Below are 25,565 nucleotides of genomic sequence, written 5' to 3' on the forward strand. Positions count from 1 at the left end.
AGCCACTCCTGCTCTGTCTTGGCTGTGTGCTTAGTGTCGTTGTCCTGTTGGAAGGTGAACCTTCACCCCAGTTTGAGGTCCTGAGCGCTCTGGAAAAGGTTTTCATCAAGGATCTCTCTGTACTTTGCTCCGTTCATCTTCCCTCGATCCTGACAATCCTGCCTCTGAAAAACATCCCCACAGCATGATGCTGCCACCACCATGTTTCACCGTAGGGATGGTGCCAGGTTTCCTCCAGACGTGACACTTGGCATTCAGGCCAAAGTGTTCGATCTTGGTTTCATCAGACCAGAGAATATTGTTTCTCATGGTCTGAGAGTCCTTCAGGTGCCTTTTGGCAAACTCCAAGTGGGCTGTCATGTACCTTTTACTGAGGAGTAGCTTCCGTCTGGCCACTGTACTATAAAGGCCTGATTGGTGGAGTGCTGCAGAGATGGTTGTCCTTCTGGAAGCTTCTATCTCCACAGAGGAACTCTGGAGCTCTGTCAGAGTGACCATCAGGTTCTTGGTCACCTCCCTGACCAAGGCCCTGCTCCCCCGCTTGCTCAGTTTGGCCGGGCGTCCACATCTAGGAAGAATCTTGGTGGTTCCAAACTTCTTCCATTTAAGAATGATGGAGGCCACTGTGTTCTTGGGGACCTTCAATGCTGCAGACATGTTTTGGTACCCTTCCCCAGATCTGCGCCTCGACACAATCCTGTCTTGGAGCTCTACAGACAATTCCTTCGACCTCATGGCTTGGTTTTTTCTCTGACATGCACTATCAACTGTGGGACCTTATCAGGTCCAATCAATTGAATTTACCACAGGTGGACTCCAATCAAGTTGTAGAAACATCTCAAGGATGATCAATGGAAACAGGATGCACCGGAGTTCAATAGCAAAGGGTCTGAATACTTATGTAAATAAGGTATTTCAGTTTTTTTATTAAAAAAAAATAGTTTTCACTTTGTCATTATGGGGTATTGTGTGTAGCTTGATGAGGACATTTTTTTTACTTAATCAATTTTAGAATAAAGCTGTAACAATGTGGACAAAATAAAGGGGTCTGAATTCTTTCTTAAAAACCTGTATATTCATGATACATTATAGCCCTGCCTCTTACCTGTGACTATAGTTGTGCTACAGTATAGCCCCTGCCTCTTACCTGTGACTGTAGTCGTGCTACAGTATAGCCCCTGCCTCTTACCTGTGACTGTAGTTGTGCTACAGTATAGCCCCTGCCTCTTACCTGTGACTGTAGTCGTGCTACAGCATAGCCCCTGCCTCTTACCTGTGACTGTAGTCATGCTACAGTATAGCCCCTGCCTCTTACCTGTGACTGTAGGTGTGCTATAGCCCTGCCTCTTACCTGTGACTATAGTTGTGCTACAGTATAGCCCCTGCCTCTTACCTGTGACTATAGTCGTGCTACAGTATAGCCCCTGCCTCTTACCTGTGACTGCAGTCGTGCTACAGTATAGCCCCTGCCTCTTACCTGTGACTGTAGTCGTGCTACAGTATAGCCCCTGCCTCTTACCTGTGACTATAGTCGTGCTACAGTATAGCCCCTACTTCTTACCTGTGACTGTAGTCATGCTACAGTATAGCCCCTGCCTCTTACCTGTGACTGTAGGTGTGCTATAGCCCTGCCTCTTACCTGTGACTGTAGGTGTGCTATAGCCCTGCCTCTTACCTGTGACTATAGTCGTGCTACAGTATAGCCCCTGCCTCTTACCTGTGACTGTAGTCGTGCTACAGTATAGCCCCTGCCTCTTACCTGTGACTGTAGTCGTGCTACAGTATAGCCCCTGCCTCTTACCTGTGACTGTAGTCGTGCTACAGCATAGCCCCTGCCTCTTACCTGTGACTGTAGTCATGCTACAGTATAGCCCCTGCCTCTTACCTGTGACTGTAGGTGTGCTATAGCCCTGCCTCTTACCTGTGACTATAGTTGTGCTACAGTATAGCCCCTGCCTCTTACCTGTGACTATAGTCGTGCTACAGTATAGCCCCTGCCTCTTACCTGTGACTATAGTCGTGCTACAGTACAGCCCCTGCCTCTTACCTGTGAATGTAGTCATGCTACAGTATAGCCCTGCCTCTTACCTGTGACTGTAGTCGTGCTACAGTATAGCGATGCCTCTTACCTGTGACTATAGTCATGCTACAGTATAGCCCCTGCCTCTTACCTGTGACTATAGCCGTGCTACAGTATAGCCCCTGCCTCTTACCTGTGACTATAGTCGTGCTACAGTATAGCCCCTGCCTCTTACCTGTGACTGTAGTTGTGCTACAGTATAGCCCCTGCCTCTTACCTGTGACAACACAGAAACTGGGGAACGTAACACCTGTGACTGTAGTCGTGCTACAGTATAGCCCCTGTCCCTTGTTACTTATTGCTTAGTTCTATTGGTTCTGTTTCCTTGGTTACAGAGATGGTCCCCACCGACATTCAGGGTGAGCTGAAGCATCTGTACACGGCTGCTGGGGAGCTGCTGAGACACTTCTGGTCTTGTTTTCCTGTCAACACACCTTTCCTGGAAGAGAAGGTGACTACTCCTTAAAGGGGCAATCTGCAGCTCAAACAATAACGAAGCGTGTCACCCGCCACTGTTTTTGGTAAACAGGTGGTTATATTCTACAACATCGCTGTGTCGTCAGAGGGATTGATTAGTTAGCAAGCCGATCGAGGCAAGATAAGTATCGCGAGTAGAGCTAGTAGAACGTTACACTCGTTGAACATAACACGCGAGACTGATGGCTTTCACGGTCATCACTCACTGTTCAGTATGTCAAGGTCTCGACATCAGTGTTAGCTATCCTGCTTACAGAGGTTTCTGCTGCGGGGCATCGGTCAAACGTGACGTTTGAAAATGTCTCTGTAGGAAAAGTACCACCTGGGTTTGATAAAAGTTGGGTAACTTTTAACATGTCTTCTCTCCTGTCAGCTGGTGAAGATGAGGTCTAACCTGGAGAGATTCCAGATGACAAAGCTCCGCCCCTTCCAGGAGAAGATTCAGCGCCAGTACCTCAGTCCTAACGTAAGGCCCGACGTAGACCCATTCCTTAGTGTTAATAGGATGATACCTTCTAGAATAAATTGTCTCCAATTGCTATAGGGAGGTCCTGTCTGTCTGTGGCTCAGTTGGTAGAGGTCCTGTCTGTCTGTCTGCCTGGATCAGTTGGTAGGGGTCCTGTCTGTCTGTGGATCAGTTGGTAGAGGTCCTGTCTGTCTGTGGATCAGTTGGTAGAGGTCCTGTCTGTCTGGATCAGTTGGTAGAGGTCCTGTCTGTCTGTCTGGATCAGTTGGTAGAGGTCCTGTCTGTGGATCAGTTGGTAGAGGTCCTGTCTGTCTGTGGATCAGTTGGTAGAGGTCCTGTCTGTCTGTCTGCCTGGATCAGTTGGTAGAGGTCCTGTCTGTCTGTGGATCAGTTGGTAGAGGTCCTGTCTGTCTGTGGATCAGTTGGTAGAGGTCCTGTCTGTCTGTGGATCAGTTGGTAGAGGTCCTGTCTGTCTGCCTGGATCAGTTGGTAGAGGTCCTGTCTGTCTGCGGATCAGTTGGTAGAGGTCCTGTCTGTCTGTGGATCAGTTGGTAGAGGTCCTGTCTGTCTGTGGATCAGTTGGTAGAGGTCCTGTCTGTCTGTGGATCAGTTGGTAGAGGTCCTGTCTGTCTGTGGATCAGTTGGTAGAGGTCCTGTCTGTCTGGATCAGTTGGTAGAGGTCCTGTCTGTCTGTGGATCAGTTAGTAGAGGTCCTGTCTGTCTGCCTGGATCAGTTGGTAGAGGTCCTGTCTGTCTGTCTGCCTGGATCAGTTGGTAGAGGTCCTGTCTGTCTGTCTGTCTGTCTGCCTGGATCAGTTGGTAGAGGTCCTGTCTGTCTGTCTGTGGATCAGTTGGTAGAGGTCCTGTCTGTCTGGATCAGTTGGTAGAGGTCCTGTCTGTCTGGATCAGTTGGTAGAGGTCCTGTCTGCCTGCCTGGATCAGTTGGTAGAGGTCCTGTCTGTCTGTCAAGATCAGTTGGTAGAGGTCCTGTCTGTCTGTCAAGATCAGTTGGTAGAGGTCCTGTCTGTCTGTCAAGATCAGTTGGTAGAGGTCCTGTCTGTCTGGATCAGTTGGTAGAGGTCCTGTCTTTCTGTCTGTCTGGATCAGTTGGTAGAGGTCCTGTCTGTCTGTCTGTCTGGATCAGTTGGTAGAGGTCCTGTCTGTCTGTCTGGATCAGTTGGTAGGCGTCCTGTCTGTCTGTCTGGATCAGTTGGTAGAGGTCCTGTCTGTCTGTGGATCAGTTGGTAGAGGTCCTGTCTGTCTGTCTGTGGCTCAGTTGGTAGAGGTCCTGTCTGTCTGTGGATCAGTTGGTAGAGGTCCTGTCTGTCTGTGGATCAGTTGGTAGAGGTCCTGTCTGTCTGTGGATCAGTTGGTAGAAGTCCTGTCTGTCTGTGGATCAGTTGGTAGAGGTCCTGTCTGTCTGGATCAGTTGGTAGAGGTCCTGTCTGTCTGTCTGGATCAGTTGGTAGAGGTCCTGTCTGTCTGTCTGGATCAGTTGGTAGAGGTCCTGTCTGTCTGCCTGTGGATCAGTTGGTAGAGGTCCTGTCTGTCTGCCTGTGGATCAGTTGGTAGAGATCCTGTCTGTCTCCCTGTGGATCAGTTGGTAGAGGTCCTGTCTGTGGATCAGTTGGTAGAGGTCCTGTCTGTCTGTGGATCAGTTGGTAGAGGTCCTGTCTGTCTGTGGATCAGTTGGTAGAGGTCCTGTCTGTCTGTGGATCAGTTGGTAGAGGTCCTGTCTGTCTGTCTGGATCAGTTGGTAGAGGTCCTGTCTGTGGATCAGTTGGTAGAGGTCCTGTCTGTGGATCAGTTGGTAGAGGTCCTGTCTGTCTGTGGATCAGTTAGTAGAGGTCCTGTCTGTCTGCCTGGATCAGTTGGTAGAGGTCCTGTCTGTCTGTCTGGATCAGTTGGTAGAGGTCCTGTCTGTCTGCCTGGATCAGTTAGTAGAGGTCCTGTCTGTCTGCCTGGATCAGTTGGTAGAGGTCCTGTCTGTCTGCCTGTGGATCATTTGGTAGAGGTCCTGTCTGTCTGCCTGGATCAGTTGGTAGAGGTCCTGTCTGTCTGCCTGGATCAGTTGGTAGAGGTCCTGTCTGTCTGTGGATCAGTTGGTAGAGGTCCTGTCTGTCTGTGGATCAGTTGGTAGAGGTCCTGTCTGTCTGTGGATCAGTTGGTAGAGGTCCTGTCTGTCTGTCTGGATCAGTTGGTAGAGGTCCTGTCTGTCTGGATCAGTTGGTAGAGGTCCTGTCTGTCTGGATCAGTTGGTAGAGATCCTGTCTGTCTGTCTGGATCAGTTGGTAGAGGTCCTGTCTGTCTGTCTGGATCAGTTGGTAGAGGTCCTGTCTGTCTGTGGATCAGTTGGTAGAGGTCCTGTCTGTCTGTCTGTGGCTCAGTTGGTAGAGGTCCTGTCTGTCTGTGGATCAGTTGGTAGAGGTCCTGTCTGTCTGTCTGTGGCTCAGTTGGTAGAGGTCCTGTCTGTCTGTGGCTCAGTTGGTAGAGGTCCTGTCTGTCTGTGGATCAGTTGGTAGAGGTCCTGTCTGTCTGGATCATTTGGTAGAGGTCCTGTCTGTCTGTGGATCAGTTGGTAGAGGTCCTGTCTGTCTGTCTGGATCAGTTGGTAGAGGTCCTGTCTGTCTGTCTGGATCAGTTGGTAGAGGTCCTGTCTGTCTGCCTGTGGATCAGTTGGTAGAGGTCCTGTCTGTCTGTCTGGATCAGTTGGTAGAGGTCCTGTCTGTCTGTCTGGATCAGTTGGTAGAGGTCCTGTCTGTCTGTCTGGATCAGTTGGTAGAGGTCCTGTCTGTTTGCCTGTGGATCAGTTGGGAGAGGTCCTGTCTGTCTGCCTGTGGATCAGTTGGTAGAGGTCCTGTCTGTCTGCCTGTGGATCAGTTGGTAGAGGTCCTGTCTGTCTGCCTGTGGATCAGTTGGTGGAGGTCCTGTCTGTCTGTGGATCAGTTGGTAGAGGTCCTGTCTGTCTGGATCAGTTGGTAGAGGTCTTGTCTGTCTGTCTGGATCAATTGGTAGAGGTCCTGTCTGTCTGTCTGGATCAGTTGGTAGAGGTCCTGTCTGTCTGGATCAGTTGGTAGAGGTCCTGTCTTTCTGTGGATCAGTTGGTAGAGGTCCTGTCTGTCTGTGGATCAGTTGGTAGAGGTCCTGTCTGTCTGTGGATCAGTTGGTAGAGGTCCTGTCTGTCTGGATCAGTTGGTAGAGGTCCTGTCTGTCTGCGGATCAGTTAGTAGAGGTCCTGTCTGTCTGCCTGGATCAGTTGGTAGAGGTCCTGTCTGTCTGCGGATCAGTTAGTAGAGGTCCTGTCTGTCTGCCTGGATCAGTTGGTAGAGGTCCTGTCTGTCTGCCTGTGGATCAGTTGGTAGAGGTCCTGTCTGTCTGCCTGGATCAGTTGGTAGAGGTCCTGTCTGTCTGGATCAGTTGGTAGAGGTCCTGTCTGTCTGTCTGGATCAGTTGGTAGAGGTCTTGTCTGTCTGTCTGGATCAGTTGGTAGAGGTCCTGTCTGTCTTTGGATCAGTTGTTAGAGGTCCTGTCTGTCTGTGGATCAGTTGGTAGAGGTCCTGTCTGTCTGTGGATCAGTTGGTAGAGGTCCTGTCTGTCTGTCTGGATCAGTTGGTAGAGGTCCTGTCTCTCTGTCTGGATCAGTTGGTAGAGGTCCTGTCTGTCTGTCTGGATCAGTTGGTAGAGGTCCTGTCTGTCTGTGGATCAGTTGGTAGAGGGCCTGTCTGTCTGTCTGGATCAGTTGGTAGAGGTCTTGTCTGTCTGTGGATCAGTTAGTAGAGGTCATGTCTGTCTGTCTGGATCAGTTGGTAGAGGTCCTGTCTGTCTGTCAAGATCAGTTGGTAGAGGTCCTGTCTGTCTGGATCAGTTGGTAGAGGTCCTGTGTGTCTGGATCAGTTGGTAGAGGTCCTGTCTGTCTGTCTGGATACGTTGGTAGAGGTCCTGTCTGTCTGTCTGGATCAGTTGGTAGAGGTCCTGTCTGTCTGTGGATCAGTTGGTAGAGGTCCTGTCTGTCTGTGGATCAGTTGGTAGAGGTCCTGTCTGTCTGTCTGTGGCTCAGTTGGTAGAGGTCCTGTCTGCCTGTGGATCAGTTGGTAGAGGTCCTGTCTGTCTGCCTGTGGATCAGTTGGTAGAGGTCCTGTCTGTCTGCCTGTGGATCAGTTGGTAGAGGTCCTGTCTGTCTGCCTGTGGATCAGTTGGTAGAGGTCCTGTCTGTCTGTCTGTGGATCAGTTGGTAGAGGTCCTGTCTGTCTGTGGCTCAGTTGGTAGAGGTCCTGTCTGTCTGTGGATCAGTTAGTAGAGGTCCTGTCTGTCTGGATCTGTTGGTAGAGGTCCTGTCTGTCTGTGGATCAGTTAGTAGAGGTCCTGTCTGTCTGTCTGGATCAGTTGGTAGAGGTCCTGTCTGTCTGTCTGTATGGATCAGTTGGTAGAGGTCCTGTCTGTCTCCCTGTGGATCTGTTGGTAGAGATCCTGTCTGTCTCCCTGTGGATCTGTTGGTAGAGATCCTGTCTGTCTCCCTGTGGATCAGTTGGTAGAGGTCCTGTCTGTCTGTGGATCAGTTAGTAGAGTTCCTGTCTGTCTGGATCAGTTGGTAGAGGTCCTGTCTGTCTGTCTGGATCAGTTGGTAGAGAGTCAGAGTCAGATGAGGCCCTTTATCTACTGACCCAGAGTCAGATGAGGCCCTTTATCTACTGACCCAGAGTCAGATGAACTTATGGAAACCTTTTATGTCTCTGTGTCCAGTATGAAGGAAGTTGGAGGTTGTTTCGTGAGCCAATGCTAACTAGTGTTCTGAAATGACTGGAAGTCAATGGGTATTTACTAGCATGCTTGTAGATAACCATAGACTTCCAGTCATTGCGCTATGCTAGGTCCATTTTCATGAACAGGGTCGTGTACCGAATTAACTTGCCGCTGAGTGCATATTACTATGGACTATCTACCTTTATAAAGAGCCCCTTGCATCCTGAGTGTTTTTTGTTTTAACCTTTAACCCTTGAGAGAGCTCCAGCACATCATTCTCAGTCTACAGAGAGTGTTTAACCTTTAACCCCTTGAGAGAGCTCCAACGAATTTCTTCTTCGTCTCAGAATAAGATGTCTTTGTTTTGAATCTCTCACAGCTCACTGGTTATCAATGGAAGCTTTTTCAAAATGCCTTATGAGACAATGCATCATAATTCCACATAGGCGCTAATAAACATCTATACCTACATGAAATAATTTAAACTCTTTGTTTTGAATCTTTCCCACAGCTTACAGGACACCTGATGGACATGTTTCAGATGGCCTACAATAAATTCCACGCCTGGCAAACACGTCGGATGTTGAGGAAAACCTGAGGGGAGAGAAACAAACAAAATGGACGGCTTGTCAGAGAGGGGAATGAGAAAGAACGAACGAACGACAACAAGATGGATATACAGACCTTGGTCTAGTTACCAGGCTGCTTGTGACAGTGGAGAGAGAGACAGACAGCATAGTCACAGTGGTCTGCGTGTGGTGGGATGAAGATGAAAGCAGGTGCTGCTGCTACATCAGCCGTCAGACACAAACAAACTCACTCACTGGATCTCATCACAAATATAAATTCATTTCTTTCTGTTTTTTTTGTTGTTTTGGGCGGGTTTTCCCTCAATGATGATGACGTCGTCCCTGACACTCCCTTTATAAGGGTTGAACGGACATGAGACAAACTTCAAATGGCCAAAGTTCAGAGGGGAAAGTCGAAAGGAACTCAGGAAGTGAACAAGACCATGTTTAATAAAGCTGTGTGGATGTGAAGCTTAACAACTCAACAGTACAAAAGACTGGTGGAGACGGAGCGCTGAATACAGAGGTGACTCAGCCCTCGCAGGCCTCTTCAGGGAGCGGACTACGAGGTCCAGGAAACCTGCGCTGTCAGGACAGGCGAGGGGTGTAGCAATACTGTAAAGACATTTTTCCCACTGTAGTGCATTAGTATGTCTGCGCTCCATATTCCCTAAATCAGGGGTGCCAAACTCAGTCCTCGGAGGGGCCTAGTGCAGCGTTCCCCAAACTCAGTCCCCGGAGGGGCCTAGTGCAGCGTTCCCCAAACTCAGTCCTCGGAGGGGCCTAGTGCAGCGTCCCCCAAACTCAGTCCTCGGAGGGGCATAGTGCAGCGTTCCCCAAACTCAGTCCTCGGAGGGGCCTAGTGCAGCGTTCCCCAAAACTCAGTCCTCAGGACCCCAAGGGGTTACCTTTTGGTTTTTGCCCCCCCAACACTACACAGCTGATTTCAAGTGATCAAAAGCTTGATGATTAGTTGATTATTTGAATCAGCTGTGTAGTGTGAGGGGGCAAAAGCAAAACGTGCCCCCCCTGGCCTAATGTCTGTGGGTTTTAGTTTTTTCAATGAAGACCTAGACAACCAGGTGAGGGGAGTTAACTCATTAGGGACCTTAATTCATCAATCAAGTACAAGGGAGGAGCATAAACATGCAGGCAATCAGCCCTCTGTGGAATGTGTTTCACATGTGCCTTACAGTGAGGGAAAAAAGTATTTGATCCCCTGCTGATTTTGTACGTTTGCCCACTGACAAAGAAATGATCAGTCTATAATTTTAATGGTAGGTTTATTTGAACAGTGAGAGACAGAATAATAACAAAAAAAACCAGAAAAACGCATGTCAAAAATGTTATAAATTGATTTGCATTTTAATGAGGGAAATAACTATTTGACCCCCTCTCAATCAGAAAGATTTCTGGCTCCCAGGTGTCTTTTATACAGGTAACGAGCTGAGATTAGGAGCACACTCTTAAAGGGAGTGCTCCTAATCTCAGCTTGTTACCTGTATAAAAGACACCTGTCCACAGAAGCAATCAATCAGATTCCAAACTCTCCACCATGGCCAAGACCAAAGAGCTCTCCAAGGATGTCAGGGACAAGATTGTAGACCTACACAAGGCTGGAATGGGCTACAAGACCATCGCCAAGCAGCTTGGTGAGAAGGTGACAACATTTGGTGCGATTATTCGCAAATGGAAGAAACACAAAAGAACTGTCAATCTCCCTCGGCCTGGGGCTCCATGCAAGATCTCACCTCGTGGAGTTGCAATGATCATGAGAACGGTGAGGAATCAGCCCAGAACTACACGGGAGGATCTTGTCAATGATCTCAAGGCAGCTGGGACCATAGTCACCAAGAAAACAATTGGTTACACACTACGCGGTGAAGGACTGAAATCGTTCAGCGCCCGCAAGGTCCCCCTGCTCAAGAAAGCACATATACATGCCCGTCTGAAGTTTGCCAATGAACATCTGAATGATTCAGAGGACAACTGGGTGAAAGTGTTGTGGTCAGATGAGACCAAAATGGAGCTCTTTGGCATCAACTCAACTCGCCGTGTTTGGAGGAAGAGGAATGCTGCCTATGACCCCAAGAACACCATCTCCACCGTCAAACATGAAGGTGGAAACATTATGCTTTGGGGGTGTTTTTCTGCTAAGGGGACAGGACAACTTCACTGCATCAAAGGGACGATGGACGGGGCCATGTACCGTCAAATCTTGGGTGAGAATCTCCTTCCCTCAGCCAGGGCATTGAAAATGGGTCGTGGATGGGTATTCCAGCATGACAAGCCAATAAAGGAGTGGCTCAAGAAGAAGCACATTAAGGTCCTGGAGTGGCCTAGCCAGTCTCCAGACCTTAATTCTCTCTTTCTCTCAGAGGACCTGAGCCCTAGGACCATGCCTCAGGACTACTTGACATGATGATTACTTGCCTGCCCCAGTCCACCTGGCCGTGCTGCTGCTCCAGTTTCAACTGTTCTGCCTGCGGCTATGGAACCCTGACCTGTTCACCGGACGTGTTACCTGTCCCAGACCTGCTGTTTTCAACTCTCTAGATATAGCAGGAGCGGTAGAGATACTCTCAATGATCGGCTATGAAAAGCCAACTGACATTTACTCTTGAGGTGCTGACTTGTTGCACCCTCGACAACTGTGATTATTATTATTTGACCATGCTGGTCATTTATGAACATTTGAACATCTTGGCCATGTTCTGTTATAATCTCCACCTGGCACAGCCAGAAGAGGACTGGCCACCCCTCATAGCCTGGTTCCTCTCTAGGTTTCTTCCTAGGTTTTGGCCTTTCTAGGGAGTTTTTCCTAGCCACCGTGCTTCTACACCTGCATTGCTTGCTGTTTGGAGTTTTAGGCTGGGTTTCTGTACAGCACTTTGAGATGTCAGCTGATGTAAGAAGTGCTTCATAAATACATTTGATTTGATTTGAATCCCATAAAAAATCTGTGGACGGAGCTGAAGGTTCGAGTTGCCAAACGTCAGCCTCGAAACCTTAATGACTTGGAGCAGATCTGCAAAGAGGAGTGGGACAAAATCCCTCCTGAGATGTGTGCAAACCTGGTGGCCAACTACAAGAAACGTCTGACCTCTGTGATTGCCAACAAGGGTTTTGCCACCAAGTACTAAGTCATGTTTTGCAGAGGGGTCAAACACTTATTTCCCTCATTAAAATGCAAATCAATTTATAACATTTTTGACATGCGTTTTTCTGGATTTCTTTGTTGTTATTCTGTCTCTCACTGTTCAAATAAACCTACCATAAAAATTATAGACTGATCATTTCTTTGTCAGTGGCCAAATGTACAAAATCAGCAGGGGATCAAATACTTTTTTCCCTCACTGTATATAGTACATTGCTTTTGGCCAGAGTTCTGTGGGCCCCTTGGTCTAAAGTAGTGCACTATGTAGGGATTAGGGGTCCATAGGGCTCTGGTCAAAAGTAGTGCACCATTTCAAACTGTGTGTGACTCTGCCCCAATCACACTTTAAAACTGCACTGGTTTATAATGTCTGTTCTGCACCTTCTAGCTGCACTGAAGACACTTGTCTGGATGTTACGCAAACATTAAAGTGAAAAACACACTTTTTTTTATTAGTTGTTCATGACACTGTTTGGTCTGGACTGTGTTTAGTAGTGATTCTTACATGTGATCTTAAGGGTGTAATGTGAAGGATGACGTTTTGGGTTTTTTCCCCACGGGATGCTGATCCTGGATCTGTATCTGGGTGAAACCAAAGGATTCAATGTATTTGTCCAAATAATTCAGTAATTCCCAACTCTCAGAATGAAGACGATGCTCTCTAGCGCAGCCTAACACCAGAGTAAATGCTCTCTAGCACAGCCTAACACCAGAGTAAATGGGGTGCTTGATTGTGTTCAGACTGTGGTTCAACCAGGCTATCCACTCATCAGACTGGTTCAACTAGGCTATCCACTCATCAGACTGGTTCAACTAGGCTATCCACTCATCAGACTGGTTCAACCAGGCTATCCACTCATCAGACTGGTTCAACCAGGCTATCCACTCATCAGACTCTGGTTCAACCAGGCTATCCACTCATCAGACTGGTTCAACCAGGCTGTCCACTCATCAGACTCTGGTTCAACCAGGCTATCCACTCATCAGACTGTGGTTCAACCAGGCTATCCACTCATCAGACTCTGGTTCAACCAGGCTATCCACTCATCAGACTGGTTCAACCAGGCTATCCACTCATCAGACTGGTTCAACCAGGCTATCCACTCATCAGACTGGTTCAACCAGGCTATCCACTCATCAGACTGGTTCAACCAGGCTATCCACTCATCAGACTGGTTCAACCAGGCTATCCACTCATCAGACTGGTTCAACCAGACTATCCACTCATCAGACTGGTTCAACCAGGCTATCCACTCATCAGACTCTGGTTCAACCAGGCTATCCACTCATCAGACTGGTTCAACCAGGCTATCCACTCATCAGACTCTGGTTCAACCAGGCTATCCACTCATCAGACTGGTTCAACCAGGCTATCCACTCATCAGACTGGTTCAACCAGGCTATCCACTCATCAGACTCTGGTTCAACCAGGCTATCCACTCATCAGACTGGTTCAACCAGGCTGTCCACTCATCAGACTCTGGTTCAACCAGGCTATCCACTCATCAGACTGTGGTTCAACCAGGCTATCCACTCATCAGACTCTGGTTCAACCAGGCTATCCACTCATCAGACTGGTTCAACCAGGCTATCCACTCATCAGACTGGTTCAACCAGGCTATCCACTCATCAGACTGGTTCAACCAGGCTATCCACTCATCAGACTGGTTCAACCAGGCTATCCACTCATCAGACTGGTTCAACCAGGCTATCCACTCATCAGACTGGTTCAACCAGACTATCCACTCATCAGACTGGTTCAACCAGGCTATCCACTCATCAGACTCTGGTTCAACCAGGCTATCCACTCATCAGACTGGTTCAACCAGGCTATCCACTCATCAGACTCTGGTTCAACCAGGCTATCCACTCATCAGACTGGTTCAACCAGGCTATCCACTCATCAGACTGGTTCAACCAGACTATCCACTCATCAGACTGGTTCAACCAGGCTATCCACTCATCAGACTGGTTCAACCAGGCTATACACTCATCAGACTGGTTCAACCAGGCTATCCACTCATCAGACTGGTTCAACCAGGCTATTCACTCATCAGACTGGTTCAACCAGGCTATCCACTCATCAGACTGGTTCAACCAGGCTATCCACTCATCACAAACCATCACAGACTAGAAGTGCTGATCATTGATCAGACCCCCCCAGTCCTTGTTTTTATTATGATATAAAAGGCTAAATTGAATCCACTCTGGAAAGCTTTATGAAAATTATCCCTGGGCGGCAGGTAAACTTAGTGGTTAGAGCGTTGGGCCAGTAACTGAAAGGTTGCTGGATCGAATCTCCGAGCTGACAAGGTAAAAATCTGCCATCCTGCCCCTGAAAACAAGGCAGTTAACCCCACTGTTCCCCGGTAGGCCGTCATTGTAAAATAAGAATTTGTTCTTAACTGACTTGCCTGGTTAAATAAATGTTAAATTCAAAATAAAAGAAAAATGTAAAGAAAAAATCCGGCACTGCTTTAAACAGAAAGCTATCTTTCATGGGGGGTTTGAGTTTACACAGACCGTGCCGAGTTTGGGCTGACACCCTCTTCATTATGGAGATGGAACAATATTTTATCTTGATGGTCCTTTGTGATGTCACCCCGACCTTTGGACCTGTTATCTGTGCTACATGTAGCGCTACGGTATCCCTTCACACTAGTCTGGAAACCATTTCCCAGCATCTAGGAGCAGCTAACGACTCTCCTCATCTCAGTGGGCTGCCTATTTTGGTGTGTGCTGCAGAGGATGGCTTGAGCATCTTCTCATGTTTCAAAATGAATAGAGTGGTTTGCTAATGGACCGAACCAGTCCACGACACTGGCCTGTGAAAAGTATGCCTGAAAATGGTGTCCAGAAACTACCTTTCTTCTAATTCCATTAACCTAGAACCTTGATTTATTATAAAGGTCTTCATGTATGCTTTTACACAGTGAACTAATCACCCATGTCTTATTCTGCACACAGTGAACTAACCACCCATGTCTTATTCTGCACACAGTGAACTAACCACCCATGTCTTATTCTGCACACAGTGAACTAACCACCCATGTCTTATTCTGCACACAGTGAACTAACCACCCATGTCTTATTCTACACACAGTGGACTAACCACCCATGTCTTATTCTGCACACAGTGAACTAACCACCCATGTCTTATTCTGCACACAGTGAACTAACCACCCATGTCTTATTCTGCACACAGTGAACTAACCACCCATGTCTTATTCTGCACACAGTGAACTAACCACCCATGTCTTATTCTGCACACAGTGAACTAACCACCCATGTCTTATTCTGCACACAGTGAACTAACCACCCATGTCTTATTCTGCACACAGTGAACTAACCACCCATGTCTTATTCTACACACAGTGGACTAACCACCCATGTCTTATTCTGCACACAGTGAACTAACCACCCATGTCTTATTCTGCACACAGTGAACTAACCACCCATGTCTTATTCTGCACACAGTGAACTAACCACCCATGTCTTATTCTACACACAGTGGACTAACCACCCATGTCTTATTCTGCACACAGTGAACTAACCACCCATGTCTTATTCTACACACAGTGGACTAACCACCCATGTCTTATTCTACACACAGTGGACTAACCACCCATGTCTTATTCTACACACTGGCCGACCAACTTTATTTTAGTTGATAAACATCTGCTACGGCCATGGTTCGATTTATTCACTCTTTCAATGATTCATGTCAAAGAGAACATTTTTGGTAGGCGGAGTTGTTGCTGGACAGTTTGACAGTCCGATTCATTCTAGCTAGCTAGAAAGTAAACAACTTCACAGCTAAGGCCATGAACTGATAGCAACGGTGTATCACAAACAAACAGGACTGTAATGCCTGGTAAGCTCACTAACTTTCTCTAGCTAGCTACCTATTCAAGCAAGGCTGCTAGCGTTAGCTTGCTAATCGGCTATCTATCTAGCAACAATAACATTTAATACATCGTTGACACAGGAGGTTGGTGGCACCTTAATTGGGGAGGATTGTTACGGAGTCTAGTTGTTAGGTAATCGACTAGCCGGACTGTTCCCCGGACTCCGCGTGTAGGGATTTGTACAACGCTTGAACAAAGCTATTGAACTTGACATTGGCGTCTGTCTATTCCTTTATCCAACATATCATACTTAAACAAGGATGGGCTTGTGGTAATGGCCGGAGCGGAATCAGTGGAATGGTATCAAACACATGATTTCCGTTCCATTTACTCCGTTCCAGACGTTATTGTGAGCAGTTGTCCCCTCAGCAGCCTCCACTGATCGATGCTGGTCAGACACAATGCAGACTTCTTCTTTGGGATTGTGTTGACGGATCGCATCCAATTTAAGGTGCATACATCGCCACCTACTGTACTGGAGTGTGAGGCCATTCACGGCCTACCTACATTCAGTTCTTTGTTTCGGTACTATAAAATTGACGGGGAAAGGAAAAACTACTAAAAAAATATTAAATCCCAAATCCATTCCACCATCTACCTTATCTAATCATACTCCTGACCAATGGTCTGGGAGAACAGAACACTCACTACCTTCTATCTCAAGGCCATCAGACTGCTAAACAGCAATCACTAACTCAGAGAGGCTGCTGCCTACATTGAGACCCAATCACTGGCCACTGGTTAATAAATGGATCACTAGTCACTTTAAACAATGCCACTTTAATAGCGTTTACATATCTTACATTACTCATATCATATATATATATATATATATGTATATATATATGTACTGTATTTTATACCATCTATTGCACCTTGCCTATGCCGCTCGGCCATCGCTCATCCATATACTTATATGTACATATTCTCATTCACCCCTTTAGATGTGTGTATTAGGTAGTTGTTGGGGAACTGATAGATGACTTGTTAGATATTACTGCACTGTCGGAACCAGAAGCACAAGCATTTCGCTACACTCGCATTAACATCTGCTAACCATGTGTATGTGACCAATAAAATTTGATTTGACCTCTCTTAACTGCTTCTAGTAACCTCAACCTGCCATTCTCTCACCAGACATCTCGAGCCCCAATGGGCACCCCCACAAAACACACAACTTTCTCCACTGAAACTACATATTCCTTTGTCTCCTGCACATCTATGACTCTCCCTCCTACATACTGCTGCAACATGCCTATAAACTTGACACCTAAAACACTGTAGTATCTTAGGAACAAATGGTCTCACGGGATAACTTGGACTTCCTACCTTAACTGGCAAAGACTGTACATCAAAACTCAACAGAACAGACGTCTTCTCCGTTTCCCCGACGCTCTCCGCCGGATCTACGTTGCACCAAACAACGAGCATCACAGACACAGGGAATCTTCACTTTCAACTGATCTTCCTCAACGTTTAATGCCACCCCAGTTATCACTCGTTTCAACAGAGCCCTGCTACGGAGAGTAAAGCAAGTCACATTTCTTGTCCCTAATGGCGTGATCCGGAACGCCTGCTCACTCTGGGCTGGAGAAACAATAATCATCACTAGTCTACTCCTAGTTACTTTCACCAACTCAACAGTACCCAACCTGACATCACATATGAATTAGCCAAGATGCAAGGATTCATTCTCTACACAAATCTTTCTCCCACTGGTCCAGAATCATCCGTTAGATCCTCGGACCGAGAGGCCCAACCTTTGCGGTCCTTGCTGCAGGAACTTCATCCACACTCTCGTCAGGTTCCATCTCTGATCTTCTGGAACACGTATCTCTCTTTTTGCACTTGACGCCAACCTTCCTCTCCACACTGTTGCATCCCTTTATACTCAACTTCTTCTCAACAGTCATCACTGCACCTGCCACCACATCTAACTCATCCTCACACCTGCCACCACATCTAACTCATCCTCACACCTGCCACCACATCTAACTCATCCTCACACCTGCCACCACATCGAGCTCATCCTCACACCTGCCACCACATCGAGCTCATCCTCACACCTGCCACCACATCGAGCTCATCCTCACACCTGCCACCACATCTAACTCATCCTCACACCTGCCACCACATCTAACTCATCCTCACACCTGCCACCACATCTAACTCATCCTCACACCTGCCACCACATCTAACTCATCCTCACACCTGCCACCACATTTATTAACTCATCCTCACACCTGCCACCACATCTAACTCATCCTCACACCTGCCACCACATCGAGCTCATCCTCACACCTGCCACCACATCGAGCTCATCCTCACACCTGCCACCACATCGAGCTCATCCTCACACCTGCCACCACATCTAACTCATCCTCACACCTGCCACCACATCTAACTCATCCTCACACCTGCCACCACATCTAACTCATCCTCACACCTGCCACCACATTTATTAACTCATCCTCACACCTGCCACCACATCTAACTCATCCTCACACCTGCCACCACATCGAGCTCATCCTCACACCTGCCACCACATCGAGCTCATCCTCACACCTGCCACCACATCGAGCTCATCCTCACACCTGCCACCACATCTAACTCATCCTCACACCTGCCACCACATTTAACTCATCCTCACACCTGCCACCACATCGAACTCATCCTCACACCTGCCACCACATCTAACTCATCCTCACACCTGCCACCACATCTAACTCATCCTCACACCTGCCACCACATCGAACTCATCCTCACACCTGCCACCACATTTAACTCATCCTCACACCTGCCACCACATCGAACTCATCCTCACACCTGCAACCACATCTAACTCATCCTCACACCTGCCACCACATTTAACTCATCCTCACACCTGCCACCACATCGAACTCATCCTCACACCTGCCACCACATCTAACTCATCCTCACACCTGCCACCACATCTAACTCATCCTCACACCTGCCACCACATCTAACTCATCCTCACACCTGCCACCACATCTAACTCATCCTCACACCTGCCACCACATCGACCTCATCCTCACACCTGCCACCACATCTAACTCATCCTCACACCTGCCACCACATCGAGCTCATCCTCACACCTGCCACCACATCGAACTCATCCTCACACCTGCCACCACATCTAACTCATCCTCACACCTGCCACCACATCTAACTCATCCTCACACCTGCCACCACATCTAACTCATCCTCACACCTGCCACCACATCGAACTCATCCTCACACCTGCCACCACATCTAACTCATCCTCACACCTGCCACCACATCTAACTCATCCTCACACCTGCCACCACATCTAACTCATCCTCACACCTGCCACCACATCTAACTCATCCTCACACCTGCCGCCACATCGAACTCATCCTCACACCTGCCACCACATTTATTAACTCATCCTCACACCTGCCACCACATCTAACTCATCCTCACACCTGCCACCACATCGAGCTCATCCTCACACCTGCCACCACATCAAGCTCATCCTCACACCTGCCACCACATCTAACTCATCCTCACACCTGCCACCACATCTAACTCATCCTCACACCTGCCACCACATCTAACTCATCCTCACACCTGCCACCACATCGAACTCATCCTCACACCTGCCACCACATCGAGCTCATCCTCACACCTGCCACCACATCGAACTCATCCTCACACCTGCCACCACATCGAACTCATCCTCACACCTGCCACCACATCGAACTCATCCACACACCTGCCACCACATCTAACTCATCCTCACACCTGCCACCACATCTAACTCATCCTCACACCTGCCACCACATCGAACTCATCCTCACACCTGCCACCACATCGAACTCATCCTCACACCTGCCACCACATCGAACTCATCCTCACACCTGCCACCACATCGAACTCATCCTCACACCTGCCACCACATCGAACTCATCCTCACACCTGCCACCACATCTAACTCATCCTCACACCTGCCACCACATCTAACTCATCCTCACACCTGCCACCACATCGAGCTCATCCTCACACCTGCCACCACATCTAACTCATCCTCACACCTGCCACCACATCGAGCTCATCCTCACACCTGCCACCACATCGAGCTCATCCTCACACCTGCCACCACATCGAGCTCATCCTCACACCTGCCACCACATCGAGCTCATCCTCACACCTGCCACCACATCTAACTCATCCTCACACCTGCCACCACATCGAGCTCATCCTCACACCTGCCACCACATCGAGCTCATCCTCACACCTGCCACCACATCTAACTCATCCTCACACCTGCCACCACATCTAACTCATCCTCACACCTGCCACCACATCTAACTCATCCTCACACCTGCCACCACATCGAGCTCATCCTCACACCTGCCACCACATCTAACTCATCCTCACACCTGCCACCACATCTAACTCATCCTCACACCTGCCACCACATCTAACTCATCCTCACACCTGCCACCACATCTAACTCATCCTCACACCTGCCACCACATCTAACTCATCCTCGCACTCCGTTTCCTCAAGTTCTTCCAAAAGTTCTGTGAAATCCTTCATTCCATATTTCCTCATAACCATTTCCACTGTTGTCCTTTTTTTTCTTGTCCATAATCTTGTCCTTCACCAGATCTCCCAGAAGGCCTGTTCCCTTACTCCATATTTATTCATTTGCTCCACTTTCTTCCTTATTTCCTTTTCCGCCATCTTCTTCACTCACTCCCATTATCCAAACATTTCTCCCTGTGCCCCAAACTGACTAGTCAAATAAACTAAACTCAGCCTTTTTCACATTAGGCATCGAAGTTATGCCTATTTGCCGTTGTATCGAGGGTTTTTGTCGAGGCGCGTCTACCCCCCCCCCCCCCCTCCACCAAACGAGGTTAGCCAAAGCCACGGCCCTTTTCAGCTAGGGCCGAATTCCAGCCTTTATACGTTCACGTCATTGGTCAACAGCATAAGAGCGGGGATTGGATGGATTCAGAGAGCCTCAGCCAGACACCTGCACTCAAAAGACAGGAGAAAATCAGGCGCATATGTTACTGCCGTCAAAATTTGCTAAAATAAAATAAAAAGCTGTTTTCGCTTTGTCATTATGGGGTATTGTGATGTCGTTATGGGGTATTGGGATGTCATTATGGGGTATTGTGATGTCATTATGGGGTATTGTGATGTCGTCATGGGGTATTGTGTGTAGATTGCTGAGGCTTTTTTTTATCCTTTTTGTAACGTAACAAAATTTGGAAAAAGGCAAGGGGTCTGAATACTTTCCGAAGGCTCTGTATCTAGATTTAGATTGTCTAAGACATCAAATGCAGGTGTTTCAGCTCAGTGCTTTCTGTGGTGTCAGGCTAGCCAGAGGAAAATACAGAGCGTAGGGGTTGGTAATGTTCTCTAGTTATGCGCCGTGATTGGCTCAGTGTTCTGTCACTCATGGGGACACTACGTCACCGCAAAATCTACGGGGAGAGTTCAAAAATTCAAGCCCCTTGGGTGCTGCCATAGAGTTACATTAGAAGTGTCCATCCAAGAAGGCTCAAGGTCATTGGCCACAGATAAAATTACATTATATCTACAGTAGCTTTGATTGGACTGATCATGTCAACATCATACTTTCAACATCTTTTCAATCCTTGTCATATGAAGAGAAATTATAGATAAAACATATCGGTGAGGTAGCTGGGCGTTAGCCAACACTAGGTAGCTGGGGGTTAGCCAACACCAGGCAGCAGAGGGTAGCTGAGGGTTAGCCAACACCAGGCAGCAGAGGGTAGCTGAGGGTTAGCCAACACTAGGCAGCAGAGGGTAGCTGAGGGTTAGCCGACACTAGGTAGCTGAGAGTTAGCCGACACTAGGCAGCTGAGAGTTAGCCGACACGAGGCAGCTTTGGGTTAGCCGACACTAGGTAGCTGAGGGTTAGCCGACACTAGGTAGCTGAGGGTACACCCTCACATGTAGGTAGAGCCCCTCATAGGTAGGTAGAGCCCCTCACAGGTAGGTAGAGCCCCTCACAGGTAGGTAGAGCCCCTCACAGGTAGGTAGAGCCCCTCAGGTTGTAGCCACCCCATCGTCCCCCACCTCAACCTCACAGCATGGAAGAAGCCTGATACAGGTACATCAGCTTGCCTTTTCATAGGCTGTGAGGAACCTTATTGTTGACACCTTCAGCTCTACGGGGCCTAGTGAGGAGTACTGTATCAACACCTTCAGCTCTACGGGGCCTAGTGAGGAGTACTGTATCAACACCTTCAGCTCTACAGGGTCTACACCTTCAGCTCTACGGGGCCTAGTGAGGAGTACTGTATCGACACCTTCAGCTCTACAGGGCCTAGTGAGGAGTACTGTATCAACACCTTCAGCTCTACGGGGCCTAGTGAGGAGTACTGTATCGAAACCTTCAGCTCTACAGGGTCTAGTGAGGAGTACTGTATCAACACCTTCAGCTCTACGGGGCCTAGTGAGGAGTACTGTATCGAAACCTTCAGCTCTACAGGGCCTAGTGAGGAGTACTGTATCAACACCTTCAGCTCTACGGGGCCTAGTGAGGAGTACTGTATCGAAACCTTCAGCTCTACAGGGTCTAGTGAGGAGTACTGTATCGAAACCTTCAGCTCTACAGGGTCTAGTGAGGAGTACTGTATCAACACCTTCAGCTCTACGGGGCCTAGTGAGGAGTACTGTATCAACACCTTCAGCTCTACGGGGCCTAGTGAGGAGTACTGTATCAACACCTTCAGCTCTACGGGGCCTAGTGAGGAGTACTGTATCAACACCTTCAGCTCTACAGGGTCTAGTGAGGAGTACTGTATCAACACCTTCAGCTCTACAGGGTCTAGTGAGGAGTACTGTATCGACACCTTCAGCTCTACAGGGTCTACACCTTCAGCTCTACGGGGCCTAGTGAGGAGTACTGTATCAACACCTTCAGCTCTACAGGGTCTAGTGAGGAGTACTGTATCAACACCTTCAGCTCTACAGGGCCTAGTGAGGAGTACTGTATCAACACCTTCAGCTCTACAGGGCCTAGTGAGGAGTACTGTATCGACACCTTCAGCTCTACAGGGTCTAGACCTTCAGCTCTACGGGGCCTAGTGAGGAGTACTGTATCAACACCTTCAGCTCTACAGGGCCTAGTGAGGAGGGTAATAGCGAAGGAGGTGAATGTGAGTATTGTTTAGGTTAATGCTGTATTATTTTAGTGTTTTTGATTGATTCGCTGTAGATGTCGATGAGTGTCGATCAGCCAAATCTTGTGCCCCTAAAACGTGCCTCAACACTCCAGGGTCATACACCTGTACAGGTACTGTAAATGCTCTTAGTGTATGTCATTGAAAAACGTGAAGACATTAACCAAACGAGATAGTTACGGAGAACTTATTTACAATGGTGGTCTGGCAAGTGGCAATACATCTATACTTATTCCTGTGTTTGTGGTGTGTTTCCCAAGAGCTGGACCAGTCCTCCCTTTTCTGCAGTCTGTGATCGCTGCAGTGATAGCAGTGGTTGGCTGTCATGTTCATGATACTGGCCTGTTGTAGAAGGTACGTACGTCCACAGAGCTCCAATTAAATTTAGATTATATAATTATTATAAAGTATAAGATATAATTCTCTGGGTACATCATTAATGTACTCGTCTGTCAGGGTTGCGATTAATTCCATCATTTGCATGTAAATCCAGGAAGTACACTGAATTTCCAATTTCCCTCATTTGAAAATAATACTTTTTTTTTTATTATGAAATTGACCCCAATCCTGGTAAATGTTATGTCACAACATTTCAAATACATCATTTCTGTTCTTGAATATTCTTGTATGTTTTTAACCAAAGAAGCCAGAACCGATGGTGGTGTGGTTGTCATGATGATGATCCTGGACTGTTGTAGAAGGTACGAACGTCAGAACTGATGACCACTGGTTGCTGCAAGAGGGACAGATATTATTTCACGACACTAAAATGTGACATACATTATATCCTGTTAAATAACATAATGAACTTGACTCTATGGATATTGAACTTAACTCCAGATTGTTAGAAAATATCAATATAACTTTAAAAATACTGAATTGTACACGTTTTAAGATGAATAAAGTAACCCTATTTTAGACCACATTATACCGATCATTATTACCATGGATGAGAAGAGCTTACCACTTCAAAAAAAAAAAAGACATGCTATGTTAACCTCTGAATGAAGTTAATTTACTACATTGAATTCATTAGCTGTATTAGGTAGAGTATGTCACTCCTTTGTTTGGGGGAATTTAGTGTTATAGCCTAGCGTTTGAAGTGCATAAAACTAATGGAACAATAATCCATTAGCATCCGGAACGCATGTTCCTGTAACAGCTTTTCTGACTCAGACTGCAACACTCGGACTATGGCCCCGTTCCAGGCCGACTATATTGCAGTCGTGCTGCACGCAGAATTTTCTGTTTGCGTGTCAGATTTCTATATCTACAGTATTCACACCCCTTGACTTTTTCCCACATTTTGTTGTTACATCCTGAATTTAAAATGGATTAAATTGAGATTTTGGGTCACTGGCCTACACACAATACCCCATAATGTCAAAGTGGAATTATGTTCTTAGAAATTTGACAAATTAATTAAAAAAATTATATTACAGGGGTATGAATACTTTCTGAAGGCACTATGTATGTATATGGCTCATATATATATATATATATATATATATTACACACACATTAGTCAAAAGTTTGGACACACCTACTCATTCCAGGGTTTTACTAATGGCTATATATGATGTAGTTAGCTGATAAGTTCAACACCTATCCAGGCGCTGTAAAATCAGTCAGGCATTTATAATGTAGTGAGTCTGGAACATTCCCAGGATGTTGGATCTCCATATTCCCTCCCTTTAAACCGGTTCAGCAACAACTGTGGGTGTGGAAGGGTCTCGAGTGGAGGCAAAGATCATCTATTTAAATTGACAAGATAGCAGAGTGACCGCTTTAACAATGAAAATACATGTCCTCAAGTGAGTAAAGGCACATGAGATCAGGTGGTAACATTCTAACCAATGAGAGGGCAGATACGCATGTGAACAACACGCACAAGGAAGTTGTTTTTCCTCGAAGTTGCCCGGAAAGGCCACGTGCATCTTCTTACATCAGTACATTTGTAACAGCCTAAAACATTACGAAATTTCTATTCGATCAAATAAAGCCTCATGTAATTCGACACTCTCATAGACCTAAAAAAAAAAAAAAAAAAAGACTTCTCACGCTTTGCCATTTCATCTCTGTTAGAGGGTAACTAACCAAACACTTTCTGGCAACGACCTAAATCTAGTGACATCAATGACCTACCTGAGCCTTGAAGTCAAATTAGGTCTGTCTTCCGGATTTTACTGGAAGGCTTTAACATGTGACATGATTTACAGGCTACTTCAGGCAGGGCTTCTGTGGGTTAAAGCCACACTCCTTAATTTGTGCATCTCCACAAAAATAAGAGACAATGGAGAAAGTGCATCACATGGCATTTTCACATCCAAATAGAAGTTAATTTCTGTGACATCTAGCAGCAACAATTACTTTAAAGGGTTATATCATTTGCCCGTGAATAATCATTGCAGACTGAAGAGACTATAACAGCACCGGAGCAGACAGCACACAGATGGGTGGTTCAGCCTTTTGTCCCGAACGGCTCAATTGGTCAGGGCGTTCCACAGGGATGCTGGGCCCATGTTGACTACAATGCTTCACAGTTGTTTCAAGTTGCCTGGATGTCCTTTGGGTGGTGGACCATTCTTGATACACACGGGGAAATTGTTTAGTGTGAGAGGAAAAAAAAAAAACAGCAGCATTGCAGTTCTTGACACAAACCCGGTGCCCCTACTACCATAGCCCGTTCAAAGGCACTTCAATCTTTTGTCTTGCCCATTCACCCTCTGAATGGCACACATACACAATCCATGTCTCAAGGCTTAAAAATCAGTCTTTAACCCGTCTCCTCCCCTTCCTCTAAACTGATTGAAGTGGATTTAACAGGTGACATCAATCAGGGATCATAGCCTTCACCTGGTCAATCTCACGGAAATAGCAGGTGTTCTTAATGTTTTGTCCACTCAGTGTATTTTCTTCCAATCTATAGATGGTGTGTGACTATGACCCTTGAAGAG

At 47.2% G+C, this 25,565-nt stretch overlaps 1 protein-coding gene across 1 annotated transcript in view; it reads left to right on the plus strand.

The window, feature by feature from the left end:
* LOC115197712 (general transcription factor IIH subunit 1) overlaps positions 1–9,457 on the plus strand; it is a 44,821-nt gene extending 35,364 nt beyond the window's left edge. Inside the window, exons 13-15 of the mRNA XM_029759488.1 lie at positions 2,416–2,531; positions 2,931–3,023; positions 8,275–9,457. Of these exons, the coding sequence (XP_029615348.1) occupies positions 2,416–2,531; positions 2,931–3,023; positions 8,275–8,361 (296 nt within the window). The 3' untranslated portion in view covers positions 8,362–9,457. The remainder of the gene's footprint in view (positions 1–2,415; positions 2,532–2,930; positions 3,024–8,274) is intronic.
* Positions 9,458–25,565: the final 16,108 nt, after the last annotated feature.

This window comes from Salmo trutta, chromosome 7 (genome assembly GCF_901001165.1).
Source record: "Salmo trutta chromosome 7, fSalTru1.1, whole genome shotgun sequence".
Classification (NCBI taxonomy): Eukaryota; Metazoa; Chordata; class Actinopteri; order Salmoniformes; family Salmonidae; genus Salmo; species Salmo trutta.